The 20,495-nt window shown below is 34.8% G+C and overlaps 3 protein-coding genes across 3 annotated transcripts; all 3 read left to right on the forward strand.

Moving 5' to 3' along the window:
• Window positions 1–1,953: 1,953 nt before the first annotated feature.
• Window positions 1,954–11,471, forward strand: LOC11427910 (ABC transporter G family member 7). The gene is made up of 12 exons (XM_003592497.4): window positions 1,954–2,414; window positions 2,632–2,822; window positions 2,934–3,084; window positions 3,421–3,553; window positions 4,365–4,566; window positions 5,403–5,679; window positions 6,212–6,343; window positions 7,499–7,719; window positions 8,284–8,496; window positions 8,673–8,757; window positions 10,723–11,017; window positions 11,089–11,471. Exons 1-12 carry the CDS (start codon window positions 2,148–2,150, stop codon window positions 11,097–11,099), a joined length of 2,178 nt encoding a protein of 725 aa, XP_003592545.2. The 5' UTR covers window positions 1,954–2,147; the 3' UTR covers window positions 11,100–11,471.
• Window positions 11,472–12,033: 562 nt separating this feature from the next.
• Window positions 12,034–13,092, forward strand: LOC11427909 (uncharacterized). Its single transcript, XM_003592496.4, has one exon. It carries the CDS (start codon window positions 12,384–12,386, stop codon window positions 12,834–12,836), a length of 453 nt encoding a protein of 150 aa, XP_003592544.1. The 5' UTR covers window positions 12,034–12,383; the 3' UTR covers window positions 12,837–13,092.
• A 2,345-nt stretch (window positions 13,093–15,437) lies between these two features.
• LOC120579387 (uncharacterized) lies at window positions 15,438–16,555 on the forward strand. Its single transcript, XM_039831445.1, has 2 exons — window positions 15,438–15,783; window positions 15,875–16,555. The coding sequence occupies exon 2, from the start codon at window positions 16,079–16,081 to the stop codon at window positions 16,553–16,555; it is 477 nt and encodes a 158-aa protein (XP_039687379.1). The 5' UTR covers window positions 15,438–15,783; window positions 15,875–16,078.
• Window positions 16,556–20,495: the final 3,940 nt, after the last annotated feature.

Consider the following 20,495-nt stretch of genomic DNA (forward strand, 5'->3'; position numbering starts at 1 on the left):
TATGTTAAAATAGTTGGAAGTTATGTGGAGTTAGTTAAGGTAGTTAGACAAGAGTTAGTAATCAACTATAGTTAGTTGATAAGTAAACTAGAGTTAGTAGTTTGGTTAGACCATCCACAACAGAACACCTCGATTTAAGTGCTTAAATGTAGAGCTGTCAAAACGGGCCGGACCGGACCCTATGAGCCGGCCCGTTTAGCCCGATTAATTATAGGGCTTGGGCCTTAAATATTGAGCCCGAATTTTAATAGGGCTTTTTAGCCCGACCCTAAAAAGCCCACTACCCGTTAGGGCTAGCCCGAACGGGCCGAGGGTAGCCCGCATAACAAAAAAAAATCCTATAAATTATATATATTTTTCAAATAATTCTTATCTTTGTTGATTATCAAAGTAATAAATAAAAGTGAAAATTCAATGAATTAACACAAATATACATTTAATATAAAATTATATTTACTCGTTTCGTTATTTATAATTTTAAAGATCGAATATATAAATATCTATAACTATAACGTATCTTATTTATTTAAAATTGTTTTCCTCGCCGTTTTAGTTTACGACGTTTATACGAAAATGTTTACAATTTATTTTTGTTCTAGGCATTATTTAAACATATTAAAAATATTATTTATAAAAAAAATGATAGGAGTATTTTATAGTACTTTTTTAAAAAAAAATATATAAAATTTTTAATACGGGCTGGCCCGTTCCGGGCCGCCCGTTTTGACAGCTCTACTTAAATGAGATCCTTTTGTCCACATTACTCATTTTACAATAATATTTAATAAGCACCAATTTTCTCCAACCCAGCACCACAAAAGAAATTACGAAATAGATTCTATAAATAATTTCATATCATTACATTTCAATAAAAATTTATTTATTTCATTATGATTTTTTAAATGGGGTCCACAAAAAGTGAAGAGAGAAAAGATACTTTCATAGACATCCAAATATTATACCCCACAATGTGAGTGTCTATTTAATATGGTGCTAAATAGATGAAACACCCACCATTATGGATGACCTTAGAAGTTAGTTAGAGTTGGTTACTCAAACTAATCTCTATACATATAAACACTATTGTACTCATTCAGTATCTTTTAATCAAATCTATTCATTTCTATATAATGAGTTTATATGAGTATCTCTCACATGAATACTCTTATACTTGCTCTCTTGCTTACATCTATAATCTTCGTCCCTATGATTCTACGATTTTCTACAATGTATTATCAGTAATTGATGAGAAGCATGAAGCTTGTAGCCATTGTATAAGAGTATATGAGACTGAGATGACAAACCCCTCAATGAAAATGGCAATGGCTGAAAGTATAAAGTAATTTATGTCCAAAGAAGAAAATGTTGTAAATTTAAGAACAATGTGAAAAAGTAGTCGTAATCTGACATGTCTACTGTGGGGGAAAGGTGCATATTAGGTTCGTTCATGTATATGTCAAATAAAAACTTATTTATGCACCAAATAATATTTGTGGCTTGATGTGTCAAGTATTGTGCAAAGATTCATTTTAATTCGAACCTTAATTGTTATCTCATCTCTATCTTCTTCTTTTTTAGTTCAAAGATATTTATCTCTTTGTAAAATCACTGGCATTTCTTTGACGTCTATTTTTCTCATCTCATTTTCTATCCTCAGCAAATAACACCAGACAGAGTAATTTTTTTTTTTTTTTATAAGGCAAAAGAAAGCAATAAAATTCAAGAGAGGGCTTGAACCTTTATACAGCCATAGAACAGAAGTTACACAAGATCAAAACAGAACTTAAGCCAGAGGAAAAATCCAAAAAGATAAGCCCCAACGTCTCATTATGGGATTGTTTTGGCTTTGTATTGAAGCAAAAACCCACCCAATTGAGATTACGATAAGGAAACGATAAAACAAAAAACAGAAAACCTTTTTCTTTTCTCACTGATACAAGTACACTCTACAGTTCCGTTTTTAGTTTTTTCTACTCGTCTTATCTATCTACACACACAAATTAACACGTGTCACCCATGCTCTTCACTCACAAAACGCCGTCGTTTTTACTCTGATTTTTATTTTTCCTCATTCTCATTTCTCTGTTTCAAGCTCAAACTTCACTTCCCTTCACTAGTCACTACCGAAACTTCAGACGGAAACGATAATGGTGGTTTTCGGTGGGAAAAAGGTTCATCAAATCGTCACCGGCTTAGGCGGAAGCGGCCTTGGCCAGCTCGCCGTCGCCGTTGCTGTCTCTTTCCTTGTTCGTATCTTCTCTGCACCCGGTCCCGCTCTCTTACCGGAAAACGACGTCGACGACGATGTTCCAATCAACGACGGTGAAACTCCTCCTTCCACCGGAAAGGTTACCCCGGTCACAATCCGTTGGAACAATATTAATTGTTCACTTTCTGATAAATCCTCCAAGTCCGTGAGTTTCTATTCCTTCTCTCTCTGTAAATGCTGAATTAGTTGCTGAGAAAATCAGAATCTAACAGTGTGAGGAAAAATCGTTGTAATAGTCTTGGATATTTATTGTATCGTTGCATGCACGTGGTTCTGTTGGTTTTATAGAGATTTTGGATGTTTGTTTTTGAAGTTTGATTTTGGTGATGATGGAGATTTTATGTGAATTTTTAAATGAATAGGTGAGATTTTTGCTTAAAAATCTGAGTGGAGAAGCAAAACCGGGAAGATTATTAGCAATAATGGGACCTTCAGGTTCAGGGAAGACAACATTGCTCAATGTTCTTGCTGGTCAGCTATCAGCGTCACCTCGGCTTCATTTGAGTGGCCTTTTGGAGTTCAATGGAAAGCCTAGTTCCAGAAACGCTTACAAGTATGTGTTTGTTTAGTTGTTTGATTGGAATTTGTACCTGCACTGATTTTCATGATAAATATATCTTTGAAGTTTTGTTTGATGTTTAACTGAAATGCTGGTTTTTTGTAGGTTTGCTTATGTGAGACAGGAGGATCTCTTCTTCTCACAGCTTACTGTGAGGGAAACGTTGTCTCTTGCTATAGAATTACAGCTTCACAACATATCTTCTGCCGAAGAGAGGGATGAATATGTCAACAATCTCCTTTTCAAAACAGGCCTGGTGAGTTTTTCTATATGGTATAATTTGTTTCAGTCGCAAAGTAGTTGCTGGTTTTTAAGTAGATTTTTTCAACAAACCTTTATATCTTCCTTGAAGATTGATGAATTTTGGTCCTTCAATTATGATTGACTACTGCTCTTATATCTGTTTTATGCCTTCCATATTTGCATGCTTGCTCGCCATCCTCCCAAGTTCCAAAAATGAAAATTACTATCAAAGTTACTTGTATGATTATTTTTAGCTTTCCTATATCAGATTCATGATTGAAAATTTGTTAGTCTCATTGGACAGTTCTATGTTACTTATCTTACTCCCTTTGGCATCTGTGTGCTTAAGGTCAGCTGTGCTGATACTAATGTTGGTGATGCAAAAGTTCGTGGAATCAGCGGTGGAGAAAAGAAACGTCTATCTTTGGCATGTGAACTGCTTGCAAGCCCATCTGTTATATTTGCTGATGAACCCACAACAGGTAAGCATGCACATGCAGAATTGCTTTGCATTGGATTCAAACTTTGATTATGATATAAGGCACAGAAGTAAAGAAGAAATCAATAAGAAATTCATCTTGTGGTAAAAGAATTTCAATTTGAATATGCTAGATTGTTTGTACACATTAGGAACCCACATGCTAATAGAGTATAAAAAGAATGATTTCATTTCTTGACTGAAAATGAATCGAATGAAGGGAAATATATCTCCAATGGTTCTTTTTTTCACAACTGAGCACTTGCTTGGTCCTTTGAACGATCAAACTCTTGTCTCTTCATACTTGTTAATCTTAATAACCCCCTGTGAGTAACCAACTATTCCAACTGTCTAAATTAACTAACTCCTAAGGGATCCCTTAATTTTTGGATTGCTTCTCAAAAACTCCCTAGCAATTTAAAACTCAATAGCTCATCTCCTCCAACTTATGACACTTCATATTGATTCCCTACAACCCAAGGGGTTGATTTTACACTAACATTGCACCATTTGGTTTGTTTAGGGAGTCAATTTTTTGTGTTGAATCGCAATGGGTCTTTCTAACACTGACCTATACTGGAGGGGTTCCTTGTGCATCAACCTATATAGTGTAATAATATATATGCACAGATAGAACTTCCTTTCTTCTTTTGATGATAATTTTTTGCCAAACTCTTGTTTTCTCTTAGTAAGTGATAATGCATAAATGACTTCTCCTTGCCATTTACTGCTGTCATGTGTGGTCAATTTTCGGAGAATTATAACCTCTCTCTCTCTCTCTCTCCCCACTAATTTTGTCATGAAGTTACTCTCAGGACTTGATGCCTTCCAGGCTGAGAAGGTTATGGAAACTCTCCGACAACTTGCACTCGATGGTCATACTGTAATATGCTCTATACATCAGCCAAGAGGATCAGTGTACAGCAAATTCGACGACATTGTCTTGCTAACTGATGGTTCACTTGTTTATGCTGGTCCTGCTGGTGATGAACCATTGACGTACTTCTCAAAATTCGGGTAGTTGTCTTAACCTTATTTACGTTTTGCTGTCTTACATTCTTAATTTGGGAATCCTCAAGTGTTGGAGTACTTAAGAAATTATGGCCCAATTAACTTCATATACTATTAAATAACCTATTTCGTTGCGACCAATTTCTTTATAATAAGTTGATTACACAATTTTTCTGTCTATTATTTGAGAATCTTTAATGAAACAGTAAACTCCTTGAAAAGCCAAGAAATCTAGATTATAGAAGCTTGTCAGAACTTCAAATATGTTCACATTCAACTTATCATTCCATCAAGTTTTGGCTTGATATTGATAACACCATTGTGGTAAACAATATTCTTGGTGTAACATTGTGCATCTTTAGTTATTCTACTTATTTTATTTGAGTCTCCTTATCAATATCTAAGGTTTACATTTTGTAGTCAAGCCACAATTTTATGTGGTGTACGAGGGCTGAAAAGCATAATCTCAAAATTGGAATAGATATATTTCTAACTTTCTGTGAGGAGAGATTCTTTCACCATGGTCTGCATTTAATTTCCGCTTAATACCTATATCTTGTGTAGTAGGTAATTCTGTTTTAGCTTTTATTTGATAGGGTATTTGAAAAATATATTTTACATTAATCCGATGAACTTTTATTCATTATCTAATAAATTCAAGTTGAAAATCCTCCTGCATTTGTTCAGTCAACCCAAACACATGATCTCTTTCTCCATGCTGTTTATTGTTAATATCTTACTAGAAGTAAGGGATAGTACATTGAAATGGAAATTTTGTTTAACATTTTGTCATGGATTCTTGTTTATTCTGAACAGTATGTTGATAATTTTTTATGAAACAGGTACCACTGCCCAGATCATGTTAATCCTGCAGAATTTTTGGCCGATCTTATATCCATAGACTACAGTTCTTCTGACAGTGTCTATTCCTCTCAAAAAAGGACCAATGGGCTTGTTGAGTCATTCTCACTAAGACAATCTACAATAATATATGCTACTCCAATTACTCTAGATGACCTCTCGAAAAGTAGAAAGAGAATCAGCAAGAGGAGTGTAGCAAAAACGAAAGGGGGCTGGTGGAAGCAATTTCGGTTGCTTCTTAGACGGGCATGGATGCAGGTTTCTTTTTCAATTCATTGTCTTTCTACTTATTGAAATGGCTGAACTTGGGTATATTGCATGATGAGTAGTGCTGAGAACACTCTCTTTAACACTCCATCCAACACTCGCTCTATTGTTGGGTAAAACCACGTGGGCCCCACAATTTATGTGGGACCTACTTTTTAAATTGTGGGACCCACATGAATTTCTTCCAATAGAAGACTGAGTGTAGAAAAGAGTATTAAAGTGACTGTTAAAGGAAGACTTACGAGGCTTGTCATGTTACAAGACATAATCACAAAAGTGGTTATACTGTTTATTGTTTTCATATCTTGTATTTTGTGAAGTAAAAAAATATTTTCTGTGTATCAACTTCAACCATATCACCTCTTGTCTTTATATTCTTTACCTCTGGACCCTGGTCACTAGATATTAGACAGCCTTATAGTTTTGGAACTTAAAAAGGGATGATTTATATCTTGCAGTCGGTGTATGGAGAATTAAAATTATTTCTCATTTATTTTTGATTCATGATTCTCTGTCTGACTAGGCTTCCCGTGATGCACCTACCAACAAAGTTCGGTCAAGGATGTCAATTGCATCAGCAGTTATCTTTGGTTCAGTTTTTTGGAGAATGGGAAAATCTCAGACTTCAATACAAGACAGAATGGGATTGCTTCAGGTTTGTGATATTCTTGATTCCTGCAAGATTATTTCTCGTAGGCCTGTGATAAGATTATTAAATAATATATAAAATAAATTATTAATATGTTTTATATATAATTCATACGTAATATATTAGTAATAATGTATTTTTTTTTGTTGTTGAGGGAAGTAATAATGTATTATTATGTATATAAGAAGTTAGTATTATTATTAATTATATATTATATGGGTTTTGTTAACGAGTGCCCCTGGGGCATTCTTTAAGCATACTAAATTAAGTAATTATTTTTTAAAAATGTCAAAGTTTTCAATTTCCAATGCACTGATTACACAAATTTTCATAAAAAGTTACCATTTAAAGTCCTTAACTAGTGCCCCATTTCCCATATTTATATATAGTTAGTTAGTAGTTTTATGGAGTTAGGAAATGGTGGTTAATAAACTACCTCTTCTACTATATAAATATGCATTGTATGTGCAAGGAAAATATGAAGAAATTAATAATGAAATTCTAGTCTTTCCCCCATTTCTATGGAGACCTATTCCTTCTCGAATTGGAATAGTTATCTGTATCATCATATATCTTATCAGCCTGCTGCTAATGTGCATCGCGGAACAACTTTAAACTGTTTTAATGCTAGATATTCAATTTTTAATCTACTACGGCAGTAGAAGTAATGTCTGTCTATATGCAAATTCGTATATCATTGGCTGCTGTGGAATAGTGGAATTTATCATGCTTATTAAATTGTTCTTCTACTAGGTAACATTCTAGAAGTCATTTTTAGATGCCATGCTGTGTGGATTTTGACTATTAATCATTTGATTTTTTGGTATAGACACCTTCTGCAAGTATGTATTTGTAATGTGTGTACGCTTCGACATGATTTTATTAGACTCAAGCTCTTAAAGTATTAGTGGATTTTTGCTTATTACCCTAAGGTAAAACTGAAAATAATTAAATATTATGGGGGACCATCAATTAATTGTGCTGGGATAGTGCTCTCCTAATCTAGTAGACTTGAGTTCCATCTTTTATTTTAATTATCTCAACAATCGTTTTGAAATGCTTTAAACTCCAAAATCTATAAAATCTTTTTATTATGTTATTAGAATGACAGTTTCACTTGGCTAAGTTTACCTTCCTGAATGACATGGATGACATTCACAGGTTGCTGCTATAAACACAGCTATGGCTGCTCTCACTAAGACTGTAGGCGTGTTTCCGAAGGAACGGTCAATTGTTGATAGAGAACGTTCTAAAGGCTCCTATTCCTTGGGTCCCTATCTGTTTTCAAAACTATTGGCTGAGGCTCCCATTGGAGCAGCATTTCCATTAATGTTTGGTGCTGTTTTATACCCAATGGCACGTCTCCATCCCACTTTGATGAGGTTAGTTTACTTAGTTGGTCTCTGTGAGCTATGTAGTTTGAGTCAGTTCTCGATTTCATTTCATTTTGCTGGTTTTTTGGGTGGTAGGTTAAGTTTTTTGGTATTGCTTTATACAGTGTTGTGCAAGAAAGGTGCATGATTTGCCAAATTTTCGCATAATGCATAAATGACTTTGTTTATTTATTTGGGCGGTGGATTAATTATTGTTCAAAATCCCAGCTATGACTTTCGCATAATGCATAAATGACTTTGTTTTTTCCAAGAATTATTTATTGTTCAAAATCCCAAAGGCATAGGGGTATACATATACATAGGAGATGAAAAACCATTCTGTATAAGCAGAAATGACAAATTTGATATTTTTCACCTTTCTCTTGATTTTTGACATCTTCAGTATGAAAAGGAAAAGAACCAAAAAAGAAAATCGCAAGAGGAAAAAAGTTTGTCCTCTATGTCGCTGTCTCTTTTCTCACATCTACTTTGTGTCTTTGTCGTCACGAGGGCTTTATTTGTAGTTGATTATTTCCATCTCTTTATATAACTAATTTATTTTCGACATTTTAGATTTGGGAAATTCTGTGGAATCGTTACTGCAGAATCCTTTGCTGCATCTGCGATGGGTCTTACTGTTGGTGCTATGGTTCCAACCACTGAAGCAGCAATGGCAGTAGGCCCCTCTCTTATGACAGTATTTATAGTATTTGGTGGCTACTATGTCAACCCTGAGAATACCCCAATCATCTTCCGCTGGATTCCTAGTGTTTCTCTGATTAGATGGTAAGCACAGTTCTGATTTATTAATAATCAAGGGGAGTAAAACTGTCAAATATATAACCGGAACTAAGAAACAGAACATTATTGAGTGAAAGGGTTAAGCATCATTGCAAACGTTAATATATGTTTGTCAGACTCTCGTACTAATGGATACCAACTTAATTTATGCACACTTTCAGGGCCTTTCAAGGACTTTGCATCAATGAATTCCGTGGTCTTCAATTTGATCATCAGCATTCATTTGATATTCAAACTGGAGAGCAGGTGAGGAGCCGTAATCTTTTAAATTTCACCTGGAACTAAGATTGTTTGATAAAATTATATAAAATACTTATATATTATGAGTTTTGACCAGGACGTATGAGTGAAGTGAATAAACTGAACCTGTGAGGCTATGATATCAGTTTTTACTCAAGTTTTTTTTTTTTTTTTTTGACCAAAGCAAAGTTAACTATTATCTTTAATCAACCAGTGTTCAATACAAGAAGGATAAGAATAAAAAATACGGTGACTAGCCCAAGAACAGGCTGCCCTAGCTAAGCTATGAGTAACCATGTTCGCTTGTCTCCTAACAAACTTCACCTCGAAGTTGGAATGTAAAGATAACTGAAAAATAATACTAGAAACAATAGCATAAAATTCCGAATCACCATGGCCCGGAGACGATAGCGCTTGCACTAGAGTAGCTGAGTTGAACTCGAAGACAACCCGGTCCCATCTGTTCCCAACAACAAAGTGAATCGCATCGAGTAAGGCAACTGCCTCCCCCTCCAAAACTTTCATATTTGCTCGTTGCCATTTCGTTTGAGCCCGAATGAATTGCCAACGGGAGTCTCTAACACAACACGCGAAAGATGTAATATGTTGACGGTCATGAAACGCGGCATCCACATTGCACTTCAACCACGTCTCACGCGGTTTCTCCCAATCTGAGTTGTTAGCTTGCACTCTATTCTGCCCGTGTTGCACAATCGATGATGAGGGTTGTTTATGAACCTCCTGCCACCTGGGACAGTATCAAGAAGTATTGGAGTGTGATCAGAGTGGGAAGTAAGCAAGTTTGTAAGTTTGACTTCTGGAAAACGTTGGAGCCATTCGGAGTTTCCCATAGCCATATCCAATCTTTCTTCTAGTACTCGATTAGTACCCGGACTCTTGATCCACGTAAATGAGTGACCATGCAATTTAATATCGGATAAGGCACAATCATCAACCACTTCACGGAAACCCATACACAACCAATTAGGATGAGGATGAATACCAGACTTGTCTTGTTGAGACAACAAGTCATTAAAGTCCCCAATGATACACCACGGAAGAGATGACATATCCCGCAACTCCCGAAGTAAATCCCAAGCATCACGACTACGAGCACGTTCAGGAAAGCGATAATAATAAGTTAATCTCCAATCACCAGCTTCTTTATCCTCCACAATCATATTAATGAAATTTCGAGAGTAATTTAACACACGACAATTAGAAACATCTTTCCAAAACACTGCCAGCCCACCACTCCTGCCTACCACATCAACTGCTAAGCATGAGTCATATCCCAACATGACACGAATATTTTCCATGCTTCGTGTATTAGCCAACGTTTCAGAGAGGAAAAGAATATCTGGTTTGTGTCCCCGGGCCAGGTTTCGTAGATTTGGAACTGCACTCGGGCTGCCCAATCCCCGACAGTTCCAACTCAAAATAATCATTGGTCCCGACAGTCCTGGTTGCCAGGACGTGCCGATAAAAAATGCTGGTTTGTCTGATTTGTGGAATCCTCGACAGGTTGTTTGTTCTCTCGCATACGTTTTCTCTGAAACTGATATTCCATTTCTGCATTATTTTCCTTCTCACCAGTAATGTGCACCTGATTTTGGTTATCGATAGTTGAGGAAATGACCGAACATGATGTACCCGAGCTTATATCTTTAGTAAAAGTCAATAAAGGAGCATTTGCATGCCTTAACTCCTTTACTCAAGTTTTTATGTTTTAATATTACTGTAATATAGCTGCTCCTGGAATAGAAATGCTTTTGCTTTTACAACATCAAATAAGCTATAAATTTAGAAATTAATATATCCCCATTCAACCATTTATGTTGAGTTAAATTAAAATAAAACTATGATATACCGTCAATGTTTCTTGGATAATATAAGATTGGTTGTTTAATTGGGCGTGCTTTCTTGAATGCTGATCTGTTTCACTTGCTTGTCCTTTTCTCTATTTCGCAGGCACTAGAACGTCTTTCCTTTGGAAAAAGTACAATTAGGGATACACTGCTAGCGCAAAATAGAATATTGTTATTTTGGTATTGTACCACCTACCTTCTCCTTGAGAAAAACAAGCCCAAATACCAGCAACTTGAAACAACCCCTCCTGACCACAGTAAACCACATTTAAAACTCGAGGAGTTAAATCCTGAACAAGTTGATCAGACACATGAAGCACCAGAGGTCAGCCAAGTTGGTTCGGACGAGCCGCTTGAGTCACCTGAATTAGACCCTGTTGGCTCATTTATCCTAGAAGGTTTGTAATCAGCTGGGCACTACTACTGTTCATATCAGACATTCATCTATTTAATAATTTATCTAATACAGGTGCTCAGTAGAGTGATATCTTTGCAAAGGATGACCTGCAATTACTGAGAAGTGAGCCTTCTCCTATAGAACAAGACCACAATCACTGATTTCCACGATGTCATTATCGGACATTCAAAAAATAATAATCATAAAGCTTATGATATCAGATTTTTAGCTGGCTGTAATATCAAACAGTGACAGTGGATCATTTTAAGCAGTTTCATGTTTGGTTCATTTAGATAAAGCAACTATTTTTTATTCAGTGATAGGAGTATGTGGAAATCGTCTACGTAAAGAGTTTTTTTCTTGATTGTGAATAGTGCTATGACGAATGATGTCTGAAAATTGAAGCAGGCAGGTTATTTTTAATTGACCTAGTGGACACTAAACCTTCTAGACTTTGCTATTTCTTGCCCAATGTTGGATCATTTTTAGTCATCTTTTTGGGCTGGAATCGAGTGGCAAAGCTCACCTTTTCAATTTAGCATTTATTAATTTTTTATATTTGTTCCCTTTAGTCGCTTAATTTATCATTTGTTTTGATATATGTTCTCTTAGTAATCATTAAAAGGACAAAACTTATGTGCATTTTCTTAGGTACTTTTCATATGATTCTTAACAAAAAAAAATACATTTTTTGTTGTTATAACAAACTTCTAAAAAATTATAGATTTGAAAAAATCATAGATAATTTAGTCAAGTCATATGAAAAACACCATATGCACATTGTCCTTACGAAAATACTATTTTTATGGAAAGTGACATCATGTTAAATAAATTAAGCAAGGCTACTAGTTATTTAACGTATCAACATTGTTTTTATATTGCATCGTAGCGTTTGCGGCTTTGCCTCATGAAAGTTGATTTAAAAAATTATATTTGTCGTCCAATATACTATGATGATGATGGTATCAGTGATTTGGACAGGAAACAAATACAACGTGATGCAAATTGAATGAGAAAGACAAAAAGAAGGTTCTTTCTTTGGCGTAAGGAAGATTCAAATTAATCAACACGCTTCCTCTAATTTCAAATAATATGATGTGACGTGATCCCCAATCTCACTTTCTTGGAATTAAACTCTATTTCACGCCCCAACTTCCACTCCACCGCCCTTACAAAGTAACAACAGAATACGCGCAAAATCATGTCTTATATGGGTGGCACCTTCTTATATATATGCACAACATAATCAGCATCATAAAAATATTCCACAATACCTTCCAAATACAGATTGCAATTCAAACCTAGCTATTGCTTTCTTGCCTTACAAACCTTAATCACTTGGAAGATTTTCATTCAAGTCCTAGAAAATGCAAGCAACATTTATATCCTCGCATGTGCTTCTATCAAGCCCTTCTTCGGGAAATATAATGCGCCGAAGTACACCATTCAATTCACATAATAACAAGAGTTTTATCTGTGCATCAAAAAGAGACCCATTTGGCCAACAATATGATGGCAAGTTGGTGGATGAGAACATGATCATTCTTAGAATGCGAATCCGTGAGATTGAGATGGTGGAAACAAAGACTAAAGATCATTCTGATTGGACTGAATGGGAGAAGAAGTATTTTGAGAATTATGGTTCGGATGTATGTGATGCAGTTGGATTGTTGCAAAGAATGTTGATGAACACTAGACCTGCCTTGGCTGTGGGCATATTAGCTCTGTTTATGCTAAGCATGTCAATGTCCATGTCACTACTTATGATTCATCTCGTGGAGTTGGCAAATACCTCAATGATAACTTTTTCATCAATCTAATTTGGAACCAACCAACACCTGGTGAAGAAAACTGCCAGATGTGCCATGGATTACTATGTCACAAATATTATTTGTTCATAATTTTATTTCACCGATTCCATGTATGAATTACAGTGAAAAAAACAATTCTCTTAGAGTGTGTTTGGATGGGGGAATGTTTTGAAGGAATTCAAATATTTGAGGTGAATTCTATTGTTTGGATAATAATTTGAAGAATTTTCAAAATGATGGATATTTATGAAGTATTTTGTTCAAGTCAAATTTAGAGAATTTGAAATGACACCTAAAAGCTAAGAATTTTTTAAAATTTTGCATTTTGGTCCTCAAACTTTCCAAAATTTTCAATTTGACCCCAATAAATTTCCAAAAAATTGCAAATTGGCCCCTCAGAATTTTCAAAAAATATAATTTGACCCCTCAGATTTTTTAAATTTATAATTTGACCCCTAATTTCAATTTTTAATTTTGGCCCCAAAAAATTAAAATTTCTAAAAGTTGTCCAAAAATGATGATAATGAAATTTTTTATTACTTCATCCAACAAAAATATTAAAAAATGAAAGTAATTTAATTGAATCATTTAGATAGCCTAAAACTCTAAATTCTTCAAAATTTCTCAATTAGCTCATCCAAACATACTCTTAGCATTTTTTAAAATTATATGCAAGTAATGTCGAATTCCCAAATTATTTGGAACTAGCGTTACAATTTTTTTAGAAACTAATTCCCGTGTCGAACTCTCTCTCTCTAAATAAATTTAAGGAGAAAACTTAGGTACAATTCCTTAGGTACTTTTCATATGGTTCTTAACTAAATTCACTATGATTTCCTCAAATTCATAATTTTCTCAAAGTTTGTTATATCCAAAAAATATATATTTTTAGTTAAGAACCATACGAAAAGGACCTAAGGAATTGTACCTAAGTTTTCTCCTAAATTTAATGCTGCATTTCAAAGCTTAATCCAAAATTAAGACCTTAGAATAGTCTGGAAGAGACTGAAATTATCTCATTCAAACTCTCTTATGTCAACATGAATAAAACCTGTTTTGCTTTTGCCAAAAAAAAAAAAACTTATAAAATCTATGTTAATTATTGACAAGTGCCATTTAGTTACTTTATGTCATACTGAAGTAAGTATTTTTCTTCACACGTGTATTCCTCGCTTGATTGTTCAATCAGTATCCAAATGAGTTAAAAGAGTTAAAAGATTCAAATTTAAATATTAGTGAAAGCGGAAAATGCTAACATTTGTTTATCCATAAAATATAATTTTTTTCACTTAACGTTCCTTAGATGAAACAAGATTTTACAAACATCATTAGATCAATTTGTAAGATTCATATAATGAATGAAAACAAAAATTGAAACATCAATAATTTGCATGTCATTTTATGTTAATTAAACAGTTTTATTTTTACAGGAAGTAAAACAGATTTTATTAACTAAAGCAAAAGTTTTAATTATATTTCTGTTTTCGGACTGTCATATTTTTTAATAGGGTTAATGGTGCTTGACTCCCCTGTAATATAGGTCATTTTTTTGTTTTTCCCTGAAAAAGTTTTTCGTGCAATACACGAAAAACTTATTAGTACACCGCATATTATCGATATGATATATGATCCTTTAGATATGATATGGTGAAAATGAAAATGCTGGGTGGAGGGTGTAAAAATGAAATATTGTTGGGTTGTAAAAAAATTAGTGAAATTGCTGATGGGATGAAGTCTGGTAAATATTTAGGCCCTCTTTGCGGTTATTGATATTTACACCCCTATTAAACCCAATATTACAATATACACCCTTTTGTAATAAAAAAAATTGGGTCCCTTACGGGCATGGGCCCTAGGCCGCTGCACCACCGGCCTTTGCCTTGGGCCGGCCATGAAGTCGATTGAATTCTGCTCTTTACCCAACAGAAATTGCTCGCTCCTAACTGAAATTCTGAAACTGCCCCTGCGTGAGTTAACTCACGCTAGTTATGTGTTCAAGTGACTTCAGTCACGCCGCGTGAGTTAAGTCACGCTACGTGGCTTAACTCATTTATCAGCAAAACAGACACACACTTCCTCCATTTTCAAAAACTCCCAAGTAAGTGATGATATCCTACTTCATTGCATTTTTTTGGTTGAAATTTTTGAATTTTTTAAGAAATTTAACATTTTTAGGTTTTTATAAATTTTGCTTGCATGTTAGTGATGAATTAAGTTAGGAATTGTATTGTAGATGTTGTTTAGAGTGAAATGTGGTAGTTTTAGGTAGGCTAAAATATGATTTTAGTCCCTGCAAATATGCCTCGTTTTGGTTTTAGTCTTTGTTAAAAAAAAATTGTTTTTGGTCCCTGCAAAATTTTTTGTTTTTGAAAATAGTCCCTCTTTCAAAAACAAAAAATTTTGCAGGGACCTTTTTTAAAAACAAAATATTTTGCTGGGACCAAAAACTACAAAATTGGTTCAGTTATAATGTGCCACGTATGCAAATCATCACAAAAGTGGGGTCAGAGACTATTTTCAAAAACAAAAAATTTTGCAGGGACCAAAAACAAAATTTTTATTTTACAGGGACTAAAACCAAAACAAGGCATATTTGCAGGGACTAAAACCATATTTTAGCCAATATAGGTATTTGAAACAGCGTTATGAGGAGCTGTTGAATAGGTGTAACCATTTGCTGGGGGAGGATTTATCAGATGAGGAGGAGGAGGAGGAGCTGAGTCGTATTAGGCCCGCCTATGTCAAGGCGTTTTTGTTGCTCTTGCTTGGCTACACCCTCTTTGCCGACAAGAATAGCAAAACCATTAATCTGTTGTGGATGCTTACGATTCCGAATTTGGATGACTTAGGAACGTGATCATGGGGCAGGATGAGACTTGCTTTCTTGTATGAGCAGCTGAATCTTACCTCCAACTCACATGTTGACGCCATTGGTGGTTACATGACCTTGCTTGTGGTAATATATTTTTTTTAAGTTAATCGTAAATGTATATTTTTTTGTATGATACTTGTGTGCTGATTTAAATTTGTCTATTTGTGCTTGCAAGGATGGGTTATAGCTCACTTCAGACATGTCATTCCGAGGAAGAAATATGAAGATTACGAACGGGAGTACCCGTATGTGGAGCATTGTCATGTATTTTGGAGGCTTGATGCATTCGATGGAGCATTGTCATGTATTTTGGAGGCCGTACGAGCGCCGACGAGACCTGATGCCTTTTCAGTTCGTGTGCTAGTACTCCAGATGGATCATGGTCGACAAACAAAAGATAGTGCGTCACTTGCCGGAGCGGGTTTTGAGGCAGTATGACTATGTTCAGACCGTTCCCCGACCTGCTACGACGATTCTGCCTCTTGCTCCAGCAGATGTGGTTGCTGCCTTCTTGGAGTTTGCTCTGCATGTCGTCAGTCAGCAAGATATGGGTGAGGCGGTCCCGGACGACGAGCCTTGGAAGCATTTAGATGGGTACATGAGATGGTTCTACCGTGTATCTCATCCTCTTATCGTCGGCCTTGCTCCCGTTCCTCAGTACGTAACTCCCAGACTTGTCTACCAGAAGGTTATTGTTGAGCAGGAGTGGGCTAGACATCCTCCCGATCCATTGCAGGTCATCAACAGCATGAGAGTCAAAGTGGAGCAGACGATGGAGATTCCAGAGGTGGTTTCACATCCACTCTTTTTCAGCATTTTGGAGGGCCTCCAGACCGATTATAGCGTGTTTGACTAGGAGTCAGTTCCACGGAGGAGGAGTAGGAGTCATAGTCTACAAGAGCATCAATAGTGTCTTATTTTAGTACTTTTTTATATTTGTTGTATTTATGACATTTTAGTTATTTTTCGTTGATATTGCGTATACTATGAATGCATGATTTAATGAATTGTTGAATGAATGTTCTTTAAATTGTGAGTTTTGATTGAATGAATAAAGGAACTTGGGAAAACAGGGAACAAGGCACTACATCCTGTTCTGGTTCGAGCACAAAAGCTTGCGTGAGTTAACTCACACTCAGTTTAACACTAAGGTGACTTAACTCACGCTGATTAACTTAAGTCACACATGATTTTGAACTAGCGTGAGTTAAGTCTCGTTGTTGTTAACACTAGCGTGACTTAAATCACGTGGCATGATCTAAGCCACACAAGATTTTGTACTAGTGTGAGTTAACATAAGTAGGGGTAAAATTGTCTTTTCAATTGCGAATGAGCAATTTCTGTTGGGTATAGAGCATAATTCAAGCCGATTTTGTAAGAATAAGTTAGATCTCAAATTTCAACATGGTATCATAGTCATGTTAAAGATTGCATTTTGGGAATTTGACCCAGGCACACGCTAGGCATGATGGTGTGTGTTGAAGTTGGTTTTGAAATTGTTTTGTAGTTTGTTATTTGTCACATATTGCTCAGGTTTCTGGACTGCTGAGTTATAGAGAGAAGACACTCATTACCTTACAAGCCGGTTTTATAAGGATGAGGCACCTTATGATACGATGGAATGTGAGAAACATTATTATACAACCTATAATTTAATGATTTGTGAAGCACTAGGCCAAGTACTATAAATTGATGTACTTTGGTGTTGGTTTTCTTCATCTCATGCGTCCTTTTCGTCAAGATTGCAAATTGCTCTTGGGGCTATAGCTTTCTTTCGTTCTTGTTTATCTTCATCTATTAGAATTAGCTATTCCTGTTTTAGCTGGACTTAACCTTTCCCACCTCTTTTGTGATGTGATCAACTTAAACTAGGTGCCTATTCATTTCGTTATATATTTTGGAAAAAACTTGTTTGGTGTTTTTGGTATGATTCTTGATTAAATTCATCATAATTTCTTTAAATACATAATTTTCTCAAGTTTGTTATATCCAAAAAAAAATATATTTTTTTACAAAAAACACCTAGAGAATTGTAGCTAAGTTTTGTCCATATATTTTTACATACAATCTCATCATATGTAAAAAAAAAAATTTAAGTCTTATCATATGTAGTTACATACTTATTTTTGTACTACTTCTTCCGATCTTCAATATAAGAGAATATTCTTTTTCTAAGTAAGTTAAATAAATAATATATCTTCTTATTCCTAAACAAAGCTTTGTTGCCCTAATTTTAACCTAATATTTTAGCAACTTTTCCCTCCTTCAAAACCTAACCATATTCCCTAATTCCCCTCCTCCAAACCCTAACCATGATTTCCTAACTTCACTCCTCCTAAAACCTATCTAATTGATTTCCATAAACCATATCTCCTAACTCCCCTCCTCCAAACCCTCACCAATATATTTTAATCTTTTCTCCTAAACCGAAATCTCTTTCTAAAACCATACCTTTCTCTTAAACCAAAATTTCTTCTTATTCCTAAACAAAGCTTTGTTGCCCTAATTTTAACCTAATATTTTAGCAACTTTTCCCTCCTTCAAAACCTAACCATATTCCCTAATTCCCCTCCTCCAAACCCTAACCATGATTTCCTAACTTCACTCCTCCTAAAACCTATCTAATTGATTTCCATAAACCATATCTCCTAACTCCCCTCCTCCAAACCCTCACCAATATATTTTAATCTTTTCTCCTAAACCGAAATCTCTTTCTAAAACCATACCTTTCTCTTAAACCGAAATTTCTTAATCAACATGGCTTCCAGAAACATTCAGACTTTGCTGTCATACCACTGCCTCACTGATAACTATATCTTCATTCCACTCTGGTTTATACTAAATATACAGATTTGTGCTCTTATTCCTCACTGTTGTAAAGTATAAATCATTCTTTCAATCCCTTTTAATCTTTTGTAGGTCTGTTGGTGAAAAACCCTCTTTCCGATCTTGACAAAGCAATCAACAAGCTGAGACTAAAATACAGATCATATATTGTTGAATATGACATTCATGTTGTATGTTTTTTTTTGCGAAATATACCTATTCTTAATTATTTGCATTCTATTTTATCAACGTTTGTGATGTTTTTTTTTTTTTTTTTTTTTTAGGGTGCAGTATGCTTGCCAAACATGTTTGGCGGTGATTTTGGAGATCAAATTGGGCGCTATGCAATATTGACTGATCCTAAGTCCAACAAGTTTGAAGTATTGGTCGACAAAGTAAATGGAGCATTTTTTCTCACAAAGGGATGGAAAGCGATTCGTGACTTTTACGGAATCGATCTTGGTGCCTGAATTACCTTGGTTTTTGTTGGTGACGGACAGTTTGATATACAGTTGACTGATAGGTTTCACAAGAGTATCCCCTACCCGGTTTTTGATCCCCCTATGCATTTCCTTCTTGACAAGATGAATTTGCAAGCAACTTTCGTGAAGGTGTGAAGATCAGAGGGGGTGCTCCGATGGTTGGGTCACATGATACAATCTACCTTGATGTTATTTACAATTAGTCCATGTTTAGATAAATTGTGCAACACCTTTCCACTTTGAATTTTAAGTTTTAGTTTCTTAGAGTTTTGGAAGCATCTATTTTTTTGTCTTTGAATTTAGCAAATGTCCCTTGAATTTCATAAATAATTTAGCCTTGCTTGCTTTGGTTTTTGATTTATATATTTGTGTTTGTGCTCCTCAAACTATATTTAGTACCATTGTTGTGTTATTGAAGCATTTTAGTAGCATAGCTTTTAGTAACATTATTAGTAACAATTACTACCTTTTTGGTGACACTTTTAGTAACATTATTACTAACAATTACTAATCCTAATCTCTAAAATATGTTTTGGGTGGAATCAAACTAAAATCCTAATCCTAATTTCTCTCATTCAAGTAACTAAGAAATTTCATCCACATCTCTAAAGTAACTTTTTGGTGGAAACAAACTAAAATCCTTATTTATCTCATTCAAATAATTACGGGATTTCATCCACATCTCTAAAATATGTTTTGGGTGGAAACAAACTAAAAATTCTAATTCCTCTCATTCAAGTAACTACTAAAGATTTCATCCACATCTCTAAAATATTTTTTAGGTGGAAACAAACTAAAATTCTAATCATAATTTCTCTCATTCAAGTAACCAAGAGATTTCATCCACATCTCTATAGTAATTTTTTGGTGGAAACAAACTAAAATCCTTATTTATCTCATTCAAATAAGTAAGAGATTTCATCCACATCTCTAAAATATGTTTTGGGTGGAAACAAACTAAAAATCTTAATTCCTCTCATTCAAGTAACTACTACATTTCACCCGAGTCAACTATCTTAATCATTTGTTCTGCGCCCCTAAACCCTGTTTACAAGTCAATTCTTAAGTCAAACACACTGCCCCATCAAGAATATTAATTTCATATTATTTGTATTTATCTTTATCCTAAAATGTTGGGCATTTCCTAAATTTATTCCACTTCAAGTGCATCCATTTGTTTTGCGCCCTCCCAATTTACATGCCAATTCTTAAGTAAAAAAAAAAAGTCTCATCAAAAATATTAATTTCATTTTATTCATATTAATCTTTATCCTAAAATGTTGGGCATTTCCTAATTTTGTTCCACTATTTTGTGCTTATCGTGATAAGTAATACTCTTTATTGTTCAACCATCATATCTTACTCACACGTATTGTTCGAGAGGTGATTTAAAAATATTGATTAATGACGAGGACGACGATTATACCGATGTTGCATCAAATGTGGTCTACAAAGAAGTTTTCCGTAATGTGTAGGACTTTTTTGTGT

The sequence above is a fragment of the Medicago truncatula genome, chromosome 1 (assembly GCF_003473485.1).
Source record: "Medicago truncatula cultivar Jemalong A17 chromosome 1, MtrunA17r5.0-ANR, whole genome shotgun sequence".
Lineage (NCBI taxonomy): Eukaryota > Viridiplantae > Streptophyta > Magnoliopsida > Fabales > Fabaceae > Medicago > Medicago truncatula.